This window comes from Mercenaria mercenaria, chromosome 3, assembly GCF_021730395.1.
Source record: "Mercenaria mercenaria strain notata chromosome 3, MADL_Memer_1, whole genome shotgun sequence".
Lineage (NCBI taxonomy): Eukaryota > Metazoa > Mollusca > Bivalvia > Venerida > Veneridae > Mercenaria > Mercenaria mercenaria.
The window spans coordinates 19,686,800-19,702,010 of NC_069363.1; the positions used below are offsets into that span (position 1 = coordinate 19,686,800).

The following is a 15,211-nucleotide window of genomic DNA, read 5'->3' on the forward strand; positions in this document are numbered from 1 at the left end:
AGGAAAATCTTAAAAAATCTTCTCAAAAACCTGAGAAGCCCTAGAGCTTAGATATTTGACATGTAGCATTGCCTAGAGGACCTCTACTAAAATTGTTCAAATCATGACCCCGGGGTCAAAATTGACCCCGCCCCAGGGGTCACTTGATTTTACATAGGAAAATCTTCAAAAAATTTCTAAAAAAGAACAGAAGGCTTAGAACTTAGATATTTTACATGTAGCATTGCCTAATAGACTTCTACAAAATTTATTCAAATCATGACCTCCAGGATCAAATGGACCCCGCCCAATGGGGTTACTTGATTGTACATAGAAAAATCTTCAAATTTTTCTAAAAATAAACCAGAAGGCCTACAGCTTAGATATTTGACATGTAGCATTGCCTAATGGACCTCTACAAAATTTATTCAAATCATGGCCCAGTGGTCACTTGATTTTACATAGGAATTTTCTAAAAATAAACCAGAAGGCCTACAGCTTAGATATTTCACATGTAGCATTGCCTAGTGGACCTCTACAAAATCTGCTGAAAATCATGACCCCCGGGTCAAAATTGACCCCGTACCAGGGGTCACTTGATTTTTACATAGGAAAATCTTCAAAAATTTCTAAAAATAAACCAAAAGGCCAAGATCTTAGATATTTGACGTGTAGCATTGCCTAGTAGACTTCTACAAAAAAAATTCAAATCATGACCCCCGGGGTCAAATTGACCCGCCCCATGGGGTCACTTGATTTTACATAGGAAAATCTTCAAAAATTTTCTAAAAATAAACCAGAAGGCCTAGATCTTAGATATTTGACGTGTAGCATTGCCTATTAGACATTTTACAAAAAATTTCAAATCTGGACCCCCCCAGCATCAAATTTCCCCAGCCCCGGGGGTTATTTGATTGTATATAGGGAAAAATCTTCATAAATTTGCTAAAAATAACCAGAAGGCCTAGATCTTAGATATTTGATATGTTACATTGCCTAGTAGACTTCTACAAACTTTGTTCCATTCATGACCCCCGGGGTAAACTTGGCCCTGCCCCAGGGGTTATTTGATTGTACATCAGAAACTCTTCCAAAAAAATTCTTAAAATCATCAGTTTGACATTTGAAACATGTAGCTCATATTATTCTGGTGAGCGATCCAGGGTCATCATGACCCTCTTGTTAGAACTTCTTTCTGATTGGTCCAAATTTAAACAACGTTTTACAACGCGTACTTGCTCTATCAAATATCTGGTATCTTTTAAGTTTTGTATATGACATAATGTGCGTAGAGTTTAGATATTTGACATGTAGCATGGCCTAGTTGACCTCTACAAAATTTGTTCAAATCATAACTACCGGGGTCAAAATTGACCCCGCCCCAGGGGTCACCTGATTTTAAATAGGAAAATCTTCAAAAATTTTTTAAAAATAAACCAGAAGGCCTAGAGCTTAGATATTTGACATGTAGCATTGCCTAGTGGACCTCTACAAAATTTGTTCAAATCATGACCCCCGGGGTCAAAATTGACCCCACCCCATGGGGTTACTTGATTGTACATAGAAAAATCTTCAAAAATTTTCTAAAAATAAACCAGAAGGCCTAGAGCTTAGATATTTGACATGTAGCATTGCCTAGTTGACCTCTACAAAATTTGTTCAAATCATGACCCCCGGGGTCAAAATTGACCCCGCCTTAGGGGTCACTTGATTTTAAAAAGGAAAATCTTCAAAATTTTTCTAAAAATAAACCAGAAGGCCTAGAGCTCAGATATTTCACCTGTAACATTGCCTAGTGGACCTCTACAAAATTTGTTCAAATCATGACCCCCGTGGTCAAAATTGACCCCGCCCCAGGGGTCACTTGATTTTACATAGATTTCTATAGGAAAATCTTCATTTTTAAAAAAAAATAAACCAGAAGGCCTAGAGCTTAGATATTTGACATGTAGCATGGCCTAGTTGACCTCTACAAAATTTGTTCAAATCATGACCACCGGGGTCAAAATTGACCCCACCCCCGGGGTCACTTGATTTTGAATAGGAAAATCTTCAAAAATTTTCTTAAAATAAACTAGAAGGCCTAGAGCTTAGATATTTCACATGTAGCATTGCCTAGTGGACCTCTACAAAATTTATTCAAATCATGACCCCCGGGGTCAAATTGACCCCGCCCCATGGGGTTACTTGATTGTACATAGAAAAATCTTCAAAATTTTCTAAAAATAAACCAGAAGGCCTAGAGCTTAGATATTTCACATGTAGCATTGCCTAGTAGACCTCTACAAAATTTGTTCAAATTTTGATCCCCCCCAGGGTCAAATTGACCCCGCCTCAGGGGTTACTTGATTGTACATAGGGAAATCTTCATAAATTTGCTAAAAATAAACCAGAAGGCCTAGATCTTAGATATTTGATATGTAACATTGCCTAGTAGACTTCTACAAACTTTATTCAAATCATGACCCCCAGGATAAAGTTGGCCCCACCCCAGGGGTCACTTGATTTTACATCAGAAAATCTTCAAAAAAAATTCTTAAAATCATCAGTTTGACTTGAGCTAAGATATTTCACATGTGCATTGCCTAGTGGCCCTCTACAAAATTTGTTCAAATCATGACCCCCGGAGTCAAATTGACCCCGCCCCATGGGGTTACTTGATTGTACATAGAAATATATTCAGATTTTTCTAAAAATAAACCAGAAGGCCTAGAGCTCTACAAAATTTGTTCAGATCATGACCCCCGGGGTCAATATTGACCCCGCCTCAGGGGTCACTTGATTTTACATAGGAAAATCTTCAAAAATTTTCTAAATATAAACCAGAAGGCCTAGAGCTTAGATATATGACATGTAGCATTGCCTAGTGGACCTCTACAAAATTTGTACAAATCATGACCTCCGGGGTCAAAATTGACCCCACCCCAGGGGTCACTTGATTTTACATAGGAAAATCTTCATAAATTTTCTAAAAATAAACCAGAAGGCCTAGATCTTAGATATTTGACATGTAGCATTGCCTAGTAGACTTCTGCCAAAGTTATTCAAATCATGACCCCCAGGGTCAAATTGACCCCGCCCCATGGGGTTACTTGATTGTACATAGAAAAATCTTCAGAATTTTCTAAAAATAAACCAGAAGGCCTAGAGCTTAGATATTTGACATGTAGCATTGCCTAGTGGACCTCTACAAAATTTGTTCAAACTTGACCCCCCATGATCAAACTGACCCAGCCCCAGGGTTTACTTGATTGTACTTTGGGAAAACTTCATAAAGTTGCTAAAAATAAACCAGGAGGCCTAGATCTTAGATATTTGATATGTAACATTGCCTAGTAGACTTCTACAAACTTTGTTCAGATCATGACCCCCGGGGTAAAATTGGCCCCACCCCAGGGGTTACTTGATTGTACATCGGAAAATCTTCCAAAAAATTTCTAAAAATCATCGGTTTGACATTTGAAACATGTAGCTCATATTTCTCAGGTGAGCGATCCAGGGTCATCATGACCCTCTTGTTGTATGTAGGCTGCTATCTCAGTACCCACTGATGAGAATGGATTGAAACTTCACACACTTGTTCACTGTCATGATCTGAGATGCAATGCACAGGTTACTTAACTCTACTTTTCATTTTTAGCTGGACTATTCATAGAGTAGTAGAGCTATTGGACTCGCCTGTGCGTCGGAGTCTGCTTTGGCGTCAGCTTCGGTGTCCACGTCCAGATTTGGTTAAGTTCTTGTATGTAAGCTGGTATCTCAGTAACCACTTGTGGGAATGGATTGAAACTTCACACACTTATTCACTGTGATAAAATGACTTACACTGCACAGGTTTCATAACTCTGTATTGGTTTTTTACAAAATTGTGCCAATTTTTCGACTTAGCTGTTTTTAGTTAAATTCTTATATGTAACCTGGTATCTCAGTACCAACTAATGGGAATGGATTGAAACTTAACACACTTGTCTACTGTCATAAGCTGATAAGCACTGTGCAGGTTCTATAACACTGTTTTGCATTTTTACAAAATTATGCCCCTTTTTCGACTTTTGTATTCATTCAATTGACAAGGCTGTTGAATAGTCGAGCGTTGCTGTCCTCCCACAGCTCTTGTTGTTGTATGCTATTGACCTCTGGCTGATGGTGGTGGTTGTAATACAGGAATTTTTATTACATGTTTTGTTTAGCAATGCAAATTATAACCATGCAACCCTATAAAGCAAAAAATTTCTGGAAGCCAAAAATGTGTTTGTTGTAGAGAGTTTCTTGTTCAGTAAAGGTTTATCTGCTAAGAATTTGATCTAATGGGAAATGCAATATCTGCCTTTGTATGTTTGCATCTGATATTATGTTAAGTTATTATTATCATTATTATTATTATTATATTATATTAAAATATTTTTGTAGGAATGTCATAGAATCTTTATAGCTTAGTCTGACTTCATTTGGTAGATATCATGAAAATCTATTCTTAAACAGTTGATACAATATTTCTGTAAATTTCTCAGATAGGTCCAGAAAAGGGAGTGACTCACCTAGCAACAGCAGCCATCATCAATGCATTATGGGATCTTTGGGCCAAAATTGAAGGAAAGCTAAGTATTTTATTCCATAACATTGGAATTTATGAGACATAAAAGAACCCTCATTGTTTTAGCATGTTTAAACAAAGCCAGATCATTTGAGCCATGCCATGAGAAAACCAACATAGTGTGTTTGCGACCAGCATAGATACAGACCAGCCTGCACATCCATGCAGTCTGGTCAGGATCCATGCTGTTTGCTTTCAAAGCCTACTGGAATTAGAGGAACTGTTAGCGAACAGCATGGATCCTGACCAGACTGCGGGGATGTGCAGGCTGGTCTGGATCCATGCTGGTCGCAAACACACTATGTTGGTTTTCTCATGGTGTGGCTCATTTTAAGGCTTCTACGTATACTCTCACCTAACCTGATTGAGGCTTATATTTAGAGATAGGAAGTAAATATATCTGTACAGGTTGGGACAAATTCTCTTTTTAAAATAAAGAACATTGTGTTTCTTCATTTGTGTACTTATGATAACTTAGATCTAACTGAAAAAGTTTCTGCTTGTGATGCTGTCATAATGCATGGTACTAGTAGATTCAGTCTTGTTAGATTTTTTTCTGTTTTGGAAAAAATCTGCAAATGTTTAACCATTAGAGTTTAGAAATTGTTAAACTTATAGTGACCATGATTCAGGCATTTTTATGTTGTTCTTTACAGCCCCTGTGGAAATTGCTAGTTGATATGGTAAGATTTTATGTTGTGTATAAGAAGTCTTCATTGCAATAGTTAGCACAGACCTTTATACTAGTATGTTTATTAATTTAACCATTAGTGTGATGGACTTAATTGAAACTCGTTATTTAGTAATTCTGGGTGCACTTCACATCCTGTATCAATTTCAAAATACTTGGCTGCATTTATAGAATAAAAAGTTTATTTCTGTATGATAGACATTCACAACAACTTTTTTTATATTCTTATGGAAAGATTACAAAATCCAAATTCAGCAGTTAAGTAGTGCAATAGATATACAATGGAAGACAAAAGTATAAGTTTGGCAATGCAAAACTTGTGGAATGATTGATGTGTATGTATTGCAGGATGCAGAACAACTTGTTAACACGATAGATTTCACTTACATGTAAGTCACTGTTGCCAGTTCATTTGTCAGATTCAACAATTAAATTATATTTAATTAGGTCAAATTGACTTTTGAGCGAGAACCAGAAATTATATTCACTAGCTGATTAGCCTGATATATACAAGCGCTTGTAACATGTTTTCCACCAGTTTTTGGATAAAAATGGAATGGACCATGTCCATCAGTCAGTATAAGACAGTGTTTGTTACCTAGACAGTATTAATTTCTGAGTGGCTTATTATATTTACAAAGTTTACAAATGCCTAAAGTACTAAATTCAGTGCTCTTGCATTAATGTGGATATGAAAAGTATCTGCATTAGGTATTGTTAAAAGTTCTTTTAAAGTAAATCAAGAAATAAGGTCTATAGGAATAAGGTCAGTATTTCGGTCGAAAATGTGCTTTCATGGTGTAGTCGAAAGAAGTCTATAAAAAATAGATCCTAATTTTCCCATTTTTTGCGCAAATTCATGTAGAACGAGTGCTTTAATCACCATTTTTCACTACTAGAATACATTCTGCATGAAATGAGACAGTTTTCATGTTCATACACCCCACATGGCAAGTTTTGCAGATCGAAACCGGAAGTAGGTGTTTATTGCACAGACGAGAGCAAATATGCGCCATTTTTAGGGTAGCAGACCACAACTGACTGGCATTTTACTAGGAACTACATAACCCCCTATTTTCTTTTCATTTTTTCGTTAATTTGTGATAGAACTTTCATGAAAAATAGGTGTAGGAAAAAGTGATGTTCTCTAAAGATACGTAAAGACGACCTGAAGTTGTCGTTTTTTTATATGAAACAAAGAAGGATTTGAATTACTGACCTTTAATCTAAAAAGTGGGTAAAAGTACAGAGTTGTCATTGTTGGCTCTTTAATTTTATGAATTATCAGCAAAACTTTATTAGGCATGAAATAGATGCAAATTCATGCTCAAATGAGAAATAAAATACTGGTGTAGGCTGTGCATAAATACTGTATAGTCAATGGTTACACTGTGTTTATATATCTTTTCTTAATATAAAGTAGATATGTGCAGTTATTTTCTGGTCCTTTCATTGTATTTATGATTATATACTGTAATACCTTTACTTATAAAGTAGGTACATGCAGTTATTTTTGCTTGTCTAAGAATCCAGTATTTTATGTATGAACTTATGTAGATTCATAATGTGCCGAGTATATTGCACACCTACAACTTTTGCCCAAAATCCTGGAAAAAAACATTTTTGGTCAATTTTGAGGAAGATTGAAAATGAAACTATTTCATGTATGAACTTATGTAAATTCACTTTCATAAAATATGTAAGAAGTGAGCAAAAGTTTGGCACTGCTTTACTAAACCATCAGTGGTTACAGAGATTTTTATGATTTCAGGTCTGATGCATTAACAAAAGCTGAGGCGCTAGGTATAGTTTTCATTGCTTATTATGTCTCCCCCAGGAGACATATTGTTTTTGCCCTGTCCGTCTGTCCGTCTGTCCGTCTGTCCGTCCGTCCTTCCGTCCGTCCGTCCGTCCGTCCGTACGTCATACTTCATTTCCGAGCAATAACCATTTGACCTAGAACCTTCAAACTTTATAGGGTTGTAGGGCTGCTGGAGTAGACGACCCCTATTGTTTTTGGGGGTCACTTCGTCAAAGGTCAAGGTCACAGGGGCCAGAACATTGAAAACCATTTCCGATCAATAACTAGAGAACCACTTGACCCAGAATGTTGAAACTTCATAGGATGATTGGTCATGAAGAGCAGATGACCCCTATTGATTTTGGGGTCACTCCGTCAAAGGTCAAGGTCACAGGGGCCTGAACATGGAAAACCATTTCCGATCAATAACTGGAGAACCACTTGACCCAGAATGTTGAAACTTCATAGGCTGATTGGTCATGAAGAGTAGATGACCCCTATTGATTTTGGGGTCACTCCGTCAAAGGTCAAGGTCACAGGGGCCTGAACATGGAAAACCATTTCCGATCAATAACTGGAGAACCACTTGACCCAGAATGTTGAAACTTCATAGGATGATTGTACATGCAAAGTAGATGACCCCTATCGATTTTGGGGTCACTCCATCAAAGGTCAAGGTCACAGGGGCCTGAACATTGAAAACCATTTCCGGTCAGTAACTTGAGAACCACTTGACCCAGAATGTTGAAACTTAATAGGATGATTGGTCATGCAGAGTAGATGACCCCTAACGATTTTGGGGTCACTCTATGAAAGGTCAAGGCCACAGGGGCCTGAACATTGAAAACCATTTCCGGTCAGTAACTTGAGAACCACTTGACCAAGAATGATGAAACTTCATAGGATGATTGGTCATGCAGAGTAGATGACCCCTAACGATTTTGGGGTCACTCTGTTAAAGGTCAAGGCCACAGGGGCCTGAACATGGAAAACCATTTCCAATCAATAACTTGAGAACCTCTCGACCCAGAATGTTGAAACTTCATAGGATGATTGTTCATACAGAGTAAATGACCCGTATTGTTTTTGGGGTCACTCCGTTAAAGGTCAAGGACACAGGGGCCTGAACATTGATAACCAGTTCCGATCAATAACTTGAGAACCACTTGACCCAGAATGTTGAAACTTCATAGGATGATTGAACATGCAGAGTAGATGACCCCTATTGATTTTGGATTCAGTCAATTAAAGGTCAAGGTCACAGTGGCCTGTTCATGTAAAATCATTTTTTGGAAATAACTTGAGAACCACTTGACCTACAATGTTGAAACTTAATAGGATGATTGGACATGCAGAGTAGATAATCCCTATTTATTTTGAGGTCACTTGATCAAAGGTCAAGGTCACAGGAGCCTGAACAGTGACTTGAGAACCACTAGGCCAAGAGTGATGAAATTTAGCGGGATGACTGGACATGCCAAGTAGATGATCCCTATTGCAGCCAACCATCAGTGTCTCTTTGATATTCGCTCCTGACCCCTATTGACTTCTTGCCTATAGGACTTTGCATTTGGGGAGACATGCGCTTTTTTACTAAAGCATTTTCTAGTTTTCAAACAGTTTTGATTTTAACCCTTATCCTGCTAAATTCCTGTAATGAACTTGTCTATCTTTCAATTTGGACAGTACCATTAACTGTTAAAAGGGTTGCTTACCAAAATGATTCTGATTGAGTGGCGAATAATGCAGATCTTAATCAGACTGCATGGATGTGCAGGCTAATCATGATCTACACTGGTCGCAAAGGCAAAATCAATTGTGTCCAGCATGATACGGGTTAACTTTTTGATTTATTTTTCTAATCAGTAGCACTTATTTGTCAGACATTGAAAGAGGAATATATTCTATTAACATATCTTTATATTTTCAGAAATACTCAAGAAGATGGATGCCAGCAAAGCTCAGAGAGGTAGCAACAGTAAAGCTTGCTTATATCTATTTTTTATAGAAATTTCAACATTGAAATCAGAAACATTTTCTCTAACATAATCAGCTCAACATTTGATGTGTAATGTCTAGCTATTTATTATTCACATGTTTGACATCGCGGGAGTGTAATAAAGCCATTACATAAAATTGATAATACACTAGTGTAATAAAGCTTTGTTGTCAACGTCATTTATAGTAAAGGAGACAGTCAAATTGACTTGTTTATGTAGTAAAAGAAAGTAGAATTTTTGATGTTTCATAAAAAGAATATTACTTTAAAATTTTGTGAATTTCCGCATTGAATTGTTGAATAAAATTGATAAAATGCTGGACAGAGCCTCGCATTTTATTATATTATTCAACTTGTTTGATAAACTCCATATGAAAAGACATTCATGTAATATCCTCTCTCTCTGTATATAAAATAGGCATTGTATTTACATGCTTTATGCAATAAATTAAAATTAGATTGAATTGAATTGAATATAATAAATTATCTTATTCTAGAAAGTGAGATTTTGAAAACTGGATATCCTTCATACACTACATCATGTGGGTGGCTTGGCTATAGTGATGAAAAAATAACTAAGGTAATATTTTCATACCTATCAATAAACAGGAGAGTTTGCCTCTGACTTGATTACTTTAAATGTTAAATTATGGCCAGTACCTTTGGACCGTGTTCCTCAGTTTTCTTCCAGTTCATGTGTTTGTTCATTGTGAATACCTATTTTGATATATACTCTTTCTGTGATGAATTTATCTCAAGTTGTTAGCACTATATTTCAGTTTAGGCAGGGCAGTAGCCATTTGCTGAGAAGAAATGAATTATGTTATCTGACAAAAAAAAAATGATTGAATTATGCTATAACACAAACGGTAAATTACTTTCTAAAAATATAAAAAAAAACATTTGAAGTATAATGCACACCATTGTAAAGAAAAGTATGAAGTCCTTGAGTAGCTGTTCTACAACTTTATCTATAAAACAATTTGAACAACAGGGAATATATCTGAGAATATGAATGTTTAAATCAGAAATAAAAACTGGACAGATTGATCTCAAATTTCATAATTATAATGGCATATATTAAATCTAAATTGTTTTTATAAATACAGAAATATATATTATATATTGCAGCTAGCTACAGAAGCTATGGCTCAAGGTACATCTAGGTAAGTCAGCTACTGTTTACTTGTAAAAACCTTAGCAGGCTTAAATTTCTGTTATTTTCATACTTGTATGTTAGGCTGTGAAAAAGAAAAGACTAAGTTGTAGCTTTATTATTGTTTTTTTTTCTTTTTTTTGTAAATGTACGCACTCTTTACTGGAAGTAACAAAAATAGATCTGCTGTCATAATAACATATGTAAATAACTTTACCATACACTGAACATATCTGATAAGTGCCAAGTGCTTTAACTTTCAGTAGCAGTTTAATAATATGTGTATATACAAAGAAATAAAAAAAACTTTAGGAGAAAATATCGTATCACAAGAAAATTTTATAAATATGAATTTGAAAGCCTGCTTGGACATGGGTGTAAACATGCTATGTGCACTAAAATCTCCTGTACAAGTGAAACTGACTGTCACAAAATATCTAATAGTGCTAAATGTTTCTAGGAACTTTTCTGTTTTGTGCCAAGACATGGTTGGTCTAAGAAAGAAATAGTGGTAACGTGTTGTGGCCAAAAATTCATGCAAAAAGAAATGTTAAGAAATCATTTTATGCCACCAAAGGTGGGCATGTTAAAATCTCACTGTTTGTATTTCCATCCATCTGTGTGTGCGTATGTGTAAATTACATATTTTTTATGGGCAAGTATTGATATACCTTTTACTGATATAAATTTTGTTCTACTATTCAGTATAAGAGGTAATAAAGGCATATAATTAGGAGCAAAATTTTCTTCCAGTAATATATGTACACCTTGTCGCATATTTTTTACTTTGTCAGGTTTAAAATGAAGGTTGGCAAAGACTTACAAGATGATATTAGGAGAGCTAAAATATTCAGGGAAGTGATTGGCTTCAACAGAGTTTGGGTAAGCAGCATTCTTTCCTTGTTATACCTCGTGAATAGCAGAGGGATATAGTTTTATAGTTGTCTGTCAGTCACATTAGTATGACCATCTGTCTGGCTGCCCATTCATCACTTCACAGCCATTGTTTTGTAACAAGTCTTTTTTTTAACCATTATCCTGCTAAATTTCTTAAATGGATTGGTCCATCATTCAGTTTGGGCAGTACAACTTGTTTATCAAAGGGGTGTTCACTGAAAACTTACTGACTGAATAGCAAACAGTGCAGACCATGATCAGACTGTATGGATGTGCAGGCTGATTTTGGTCTGCACTGGTCGCAAAGGCAGAATTACTTGCCGCCAGCAGACTAAAGGTTAAGAAAAGACATCTTTGCCTGTATAATAATATTGTAACAATTTCTATGCTGCATTTTTTCAAGAGTGAAAACAGTTCAATGAATATGCCTGTTAAGATACCCCAATATGTGTGTGTAAGTTATGGCTGGTACTAAGTATATTTTTAAGCTGTTCATTTCTTGTTTATCAATCAAAATGCTTACAATGACAAACAATTTACTGAAATTAACCATAGTTTTTTGGTGTTTTTTATGCCCCCGAAGGGAGGCATATAGTTTTTGAACCGTCTGTCTGTTGGTCTGTCCGCAATTTTCGTGTCCAGTCCATATCTTTGTCGTCAATTGATGGATTTTCAAATAACTTGGCATGAATGTGTACCACAGTAAGACGGCGTGTCGCGCGTAAGACCCAGGTCCGTAGCTCAAAGGTCAAGGTCACACTTAGACATTAAAGGATAGTGCATTGATGGGCATGTCCGGTCCATATCTTTGTCATCGATGGATGGATTTTCAAATAACTTGGCATGAATGTGTACCACAGTAAGATGATGTGTTGCGCGCAAGACCCAGATCCGTAGCTCAAAGGGCAAGGTCACACTTAGACATTAAAGGATAGTGCATTGATGGGCGTGTCCGGTCCATATCTTTGTCATCGATAGATGGATTTTCAAATAACTTGGCATAAATGTGTACCACAGTAAGACGACATGTCGCGCGCAAGACCCAGGTCCGTAGCTCAAAGGTCAAGGTCACATTTAGACTTTAAAGGATAGTGCATTGATGGGCGTGTCCGGTCCATATCTTTGTCATCCATGGATGGATTTTCAAATAGCTTGGCATGAATGTGTACCACAGTAAGACGATGTGTTGCGCGCAAGACCCATGTCCGTAGCTCAAAGGTCAAGGTCACACTTAGATGTTAAAGGTCATTTTTCATGATAGTGCATTGATGGGCGTGTCCGGTCCATATCTTTGTCATTCATGCATGGATTTTAAAATAACTATGCATGAATGTGTGACACAGTAAGACGACGTGTCGTGCGCAAGACCCAGCTCCGTAGGTCAAAGGTCCTAAACTCTAACATCGGCCATAACTATTCATTCAAAGTGCCATTGGGGGCATGTGTCATCCTATGGAGACAGCTCTTGTTTTTTTAAACTTCATTTAAGGCCTAAAAAAGAATTCTTTGTTTCCGGTAACATGCTTGAAAAAATTAGGGTAGGTAGGTCGGAATTTTTTTTTTTTTTTTTTTTTTTTTTTTTATTAAATGAGACTTTTCAGATATTACTTTTGTGTCAAAAATGAATAGAAATAAGGAAGCTATGCTTTAGAGCATTAGAAAGTTCATTTCTAACATCACTGACCATGTTTAAAGCTTAAAAAGTGCTGTTTTAACAAAAAGTTGAAAAAAAAATTCTCCAAGGCCAAAAAACATTTAGGGTCGGGCCAAAAATTTTGGGTAAGTCGGGATACCGGAAACAAACAATTTTTTTTTTACGCCTAATGTACAGAGGCAGTACGTAACTTGTGCTCATAAATGAGCGACACCATGAGAAAACCAACATAGTGTTTGCGACCAGCATGGATCCAGACCAGCCTGCGCATCCATGCAGTCTGGTCAGGATCCATGCTGTTCGCTAATGGTTTCTCTTATTGCAATAGGCTTCGAAAGCAAACAGCATGGATCCTGACAAGACTGCGCAGATGCGCAGGCTGGTCTAGATCCATGCTGATCGCAAATGCACTATGTTGGTTTTCTCATGCTTTGGACAATAATGACATTGTTTTTGCCTGGAAGTTTAATTCTCTATTCATAAAACATTTTGAAAAACTAAGGTAGCGTAGTTGTTCTTCATAGCAGATGATAGCAAATATATGCAAATATTACATCATTTATTCAGTGTGTAGATGCCAATCAGAAGTGGGATGTTCAGGAATCTATAGACTGGATGACGGCTCTAGCTCCATACAAACCCCTGTGGATAGAAGAACCAACCAGTCCAGACGATGTATTAGGCCATGCTGCTATTGCTAAAGTAAGCTAAAACGTTACTGTCATTGAATCTGTATTTGTAAAACATTACAAGAAATGAATGGGTTTGAGGTCCATACTGCCACTGTTTTGGTGCTACAGTTTAAACACAGACAGTAGCATCTACGGTAATTATATTTTACACAATGCCACAATAAAATCTGTATTTTGAAATCACCATATTATAAGGAAAGGATGACCAAAGTGGTTGCTACCCTAATTATATGCATACCATGAAAAATCTTGTATCGTTTTTGTTGGGTGATTTTCAGAAATCTTTGCCAAGTCTTAAATATTTTACCAAGCTGTTATTCAGAGTATTGCTGTACTTTTAGTTACTGTAAAAAAGAGAATACTGCTCTCATATTTATATAATATCATAGATCAGTTAGATATTTTAAAAGACTTTGATTGGTTGGTCAGTTCATTATTGTTTATAACCATTCTCACTTTTCTTTGAAAGCAGTGTTACACACAGTACAAGTTTGGTTTAGTATTGTTCTTCATAGCTACAACTTGAATACCATATGGTTGCATTTAATTTGAATGTGTTTCAGGCATTGAATCCATTGGGTATTGGTGTAGCTACCGGTGAAATGTGCCAGAATCGTGTCATGTTCAAGCAGTTTTTACAAGCGAATGCTCTCCAGTTCTGTCAGATAGATGCATGTAGACTGGGCGGAGTCAATGAAGTGCTTGCTGTTATACTCATGGCTGCTAAATTCAATGGTAACATGAATGATTTACTTAAACATGCTTTGAAGAAGTAATCTTGTGCAGAAAAGTGATTGCTTTATATAGTAATGAAGGAAAGTTCCGAATTTGTAGTGAAGAAATAAGTAGGCAATTTTTGTGTCACAAAACTGTTTAGTCTATACTTTTTCTATATCACAAGTTTTGAAAATTGTGACTTATTTCATCGCAGTATAATAATGCATTCTGTATTCTTACAATACTGCTGTATAATCTGTAACTATAATTCATTTGGACAGATATACAAACTTAGAGAAAACAGGAATTAGAGATAAAGCTACTATACAAAATACAAATGTACTACTTGAGAATACAGCAGTTTCATTGCAAAGTCACAACCAATTTCAAATTAATTTTAACCCATTTTGTATGTTGAATTTCCATGTATTCAGTTCCTGTATGTCCTCATGCTGGTGGAGTTGGTCTGTGTGAATTAGTTCAACATTATTCCATCTTTGATTATATCAGAGTTTCTGGATCTCTAGAGAACAGGTAAATTGTTTTTCGATGAATTTCATACCCTTTTAAAACTAAACTGTTCTTATTCATGGCAGTGCTATTGTTATCCAAGTGTTACACAAGATATAACATCACTGTTCTATGAAAAGAAAAAGAGAAAGAATTGAAAATAAGAACAGCAGCTGCAAAATACAATGCCTGCTTCCATGCTCGCCCAATAAAATGTAAACTTGTATATCAGACTAAAGATTTGCTCAATACAAAACTAACAATTTATAAGTTTGAACAAATTCTGTAAAGAATGATAAAATTGCTGACATAGTCTCATACAGCTTTCTCATATATCATATGAGGATACAGTGTGAGAATACAGTAACGCATAAACGGAAAATTATTTTTCCCTGCCAGCAGGTTGTTTCTCTGTGTGCAAGCTTATTGTTCTTGTTATGCAAGGTTTTTGTTCCCTGTATGTAAGCTTATTATCCCCCGCCGATGAAATCGGGAGGGGGGTATTGAAATGGCGTTGTTCG

General features: G+C 36.3%; 1 protein-coding gene across 2 annotated transcripts in view; it reads left to right on the forward strand.

Annotated features, from left to right (window-relative positions):
• Nucleotides 1-15,211, forward strand: part of LOC123525328 (mitochondrial enolase superfamily member 1-like) — a 33,456-nt gene that overhangs the window by 15,456 nt on the left and 2,789 nt on the right. For both annotated transcript variants that reach the window (XM_053537954.1, XM_053537955.1), the window contains exons 5-15: nt 4,491-4,575; nt 5,228-5,256; nt 5,613-5,653; nt 7,036-7,067; nt 8,996-9,034; nt 9,562-9,644; nt 10,196-10,230; nt 11,015-11,102; nt 13,339-13,473; nt 14,027-14,198; nt 14,615-14,714. In XM_053537954.1, the coding sequence (XP_053393929.1) occupies nt 4,491-4,575; nt 5,228-5,256; nt 5,613-5,653; nt 7,036-7,067; nt 8,996-9,034; nt 9,562-9,644; nt 10,196-10,230; nt 11,015-11,102; nt 13,339-13,473; nt 14,027-14,198; nt 14,615-14,714 (839 nt within the window). The remainder of the gene's footprint in view (nt 1-4,490; nt 4,576-5,227; nt 5,257-5,612; nt 5,654-7,035; nt 7,068-8,995; nt 9,035-9,561; nt 9,645-10,195; nt 10,231-11,014; nt 11,103-13,338; nt 13,474-14,026; nt 14,199-14,614; nt 14,715-15,211) is intronic.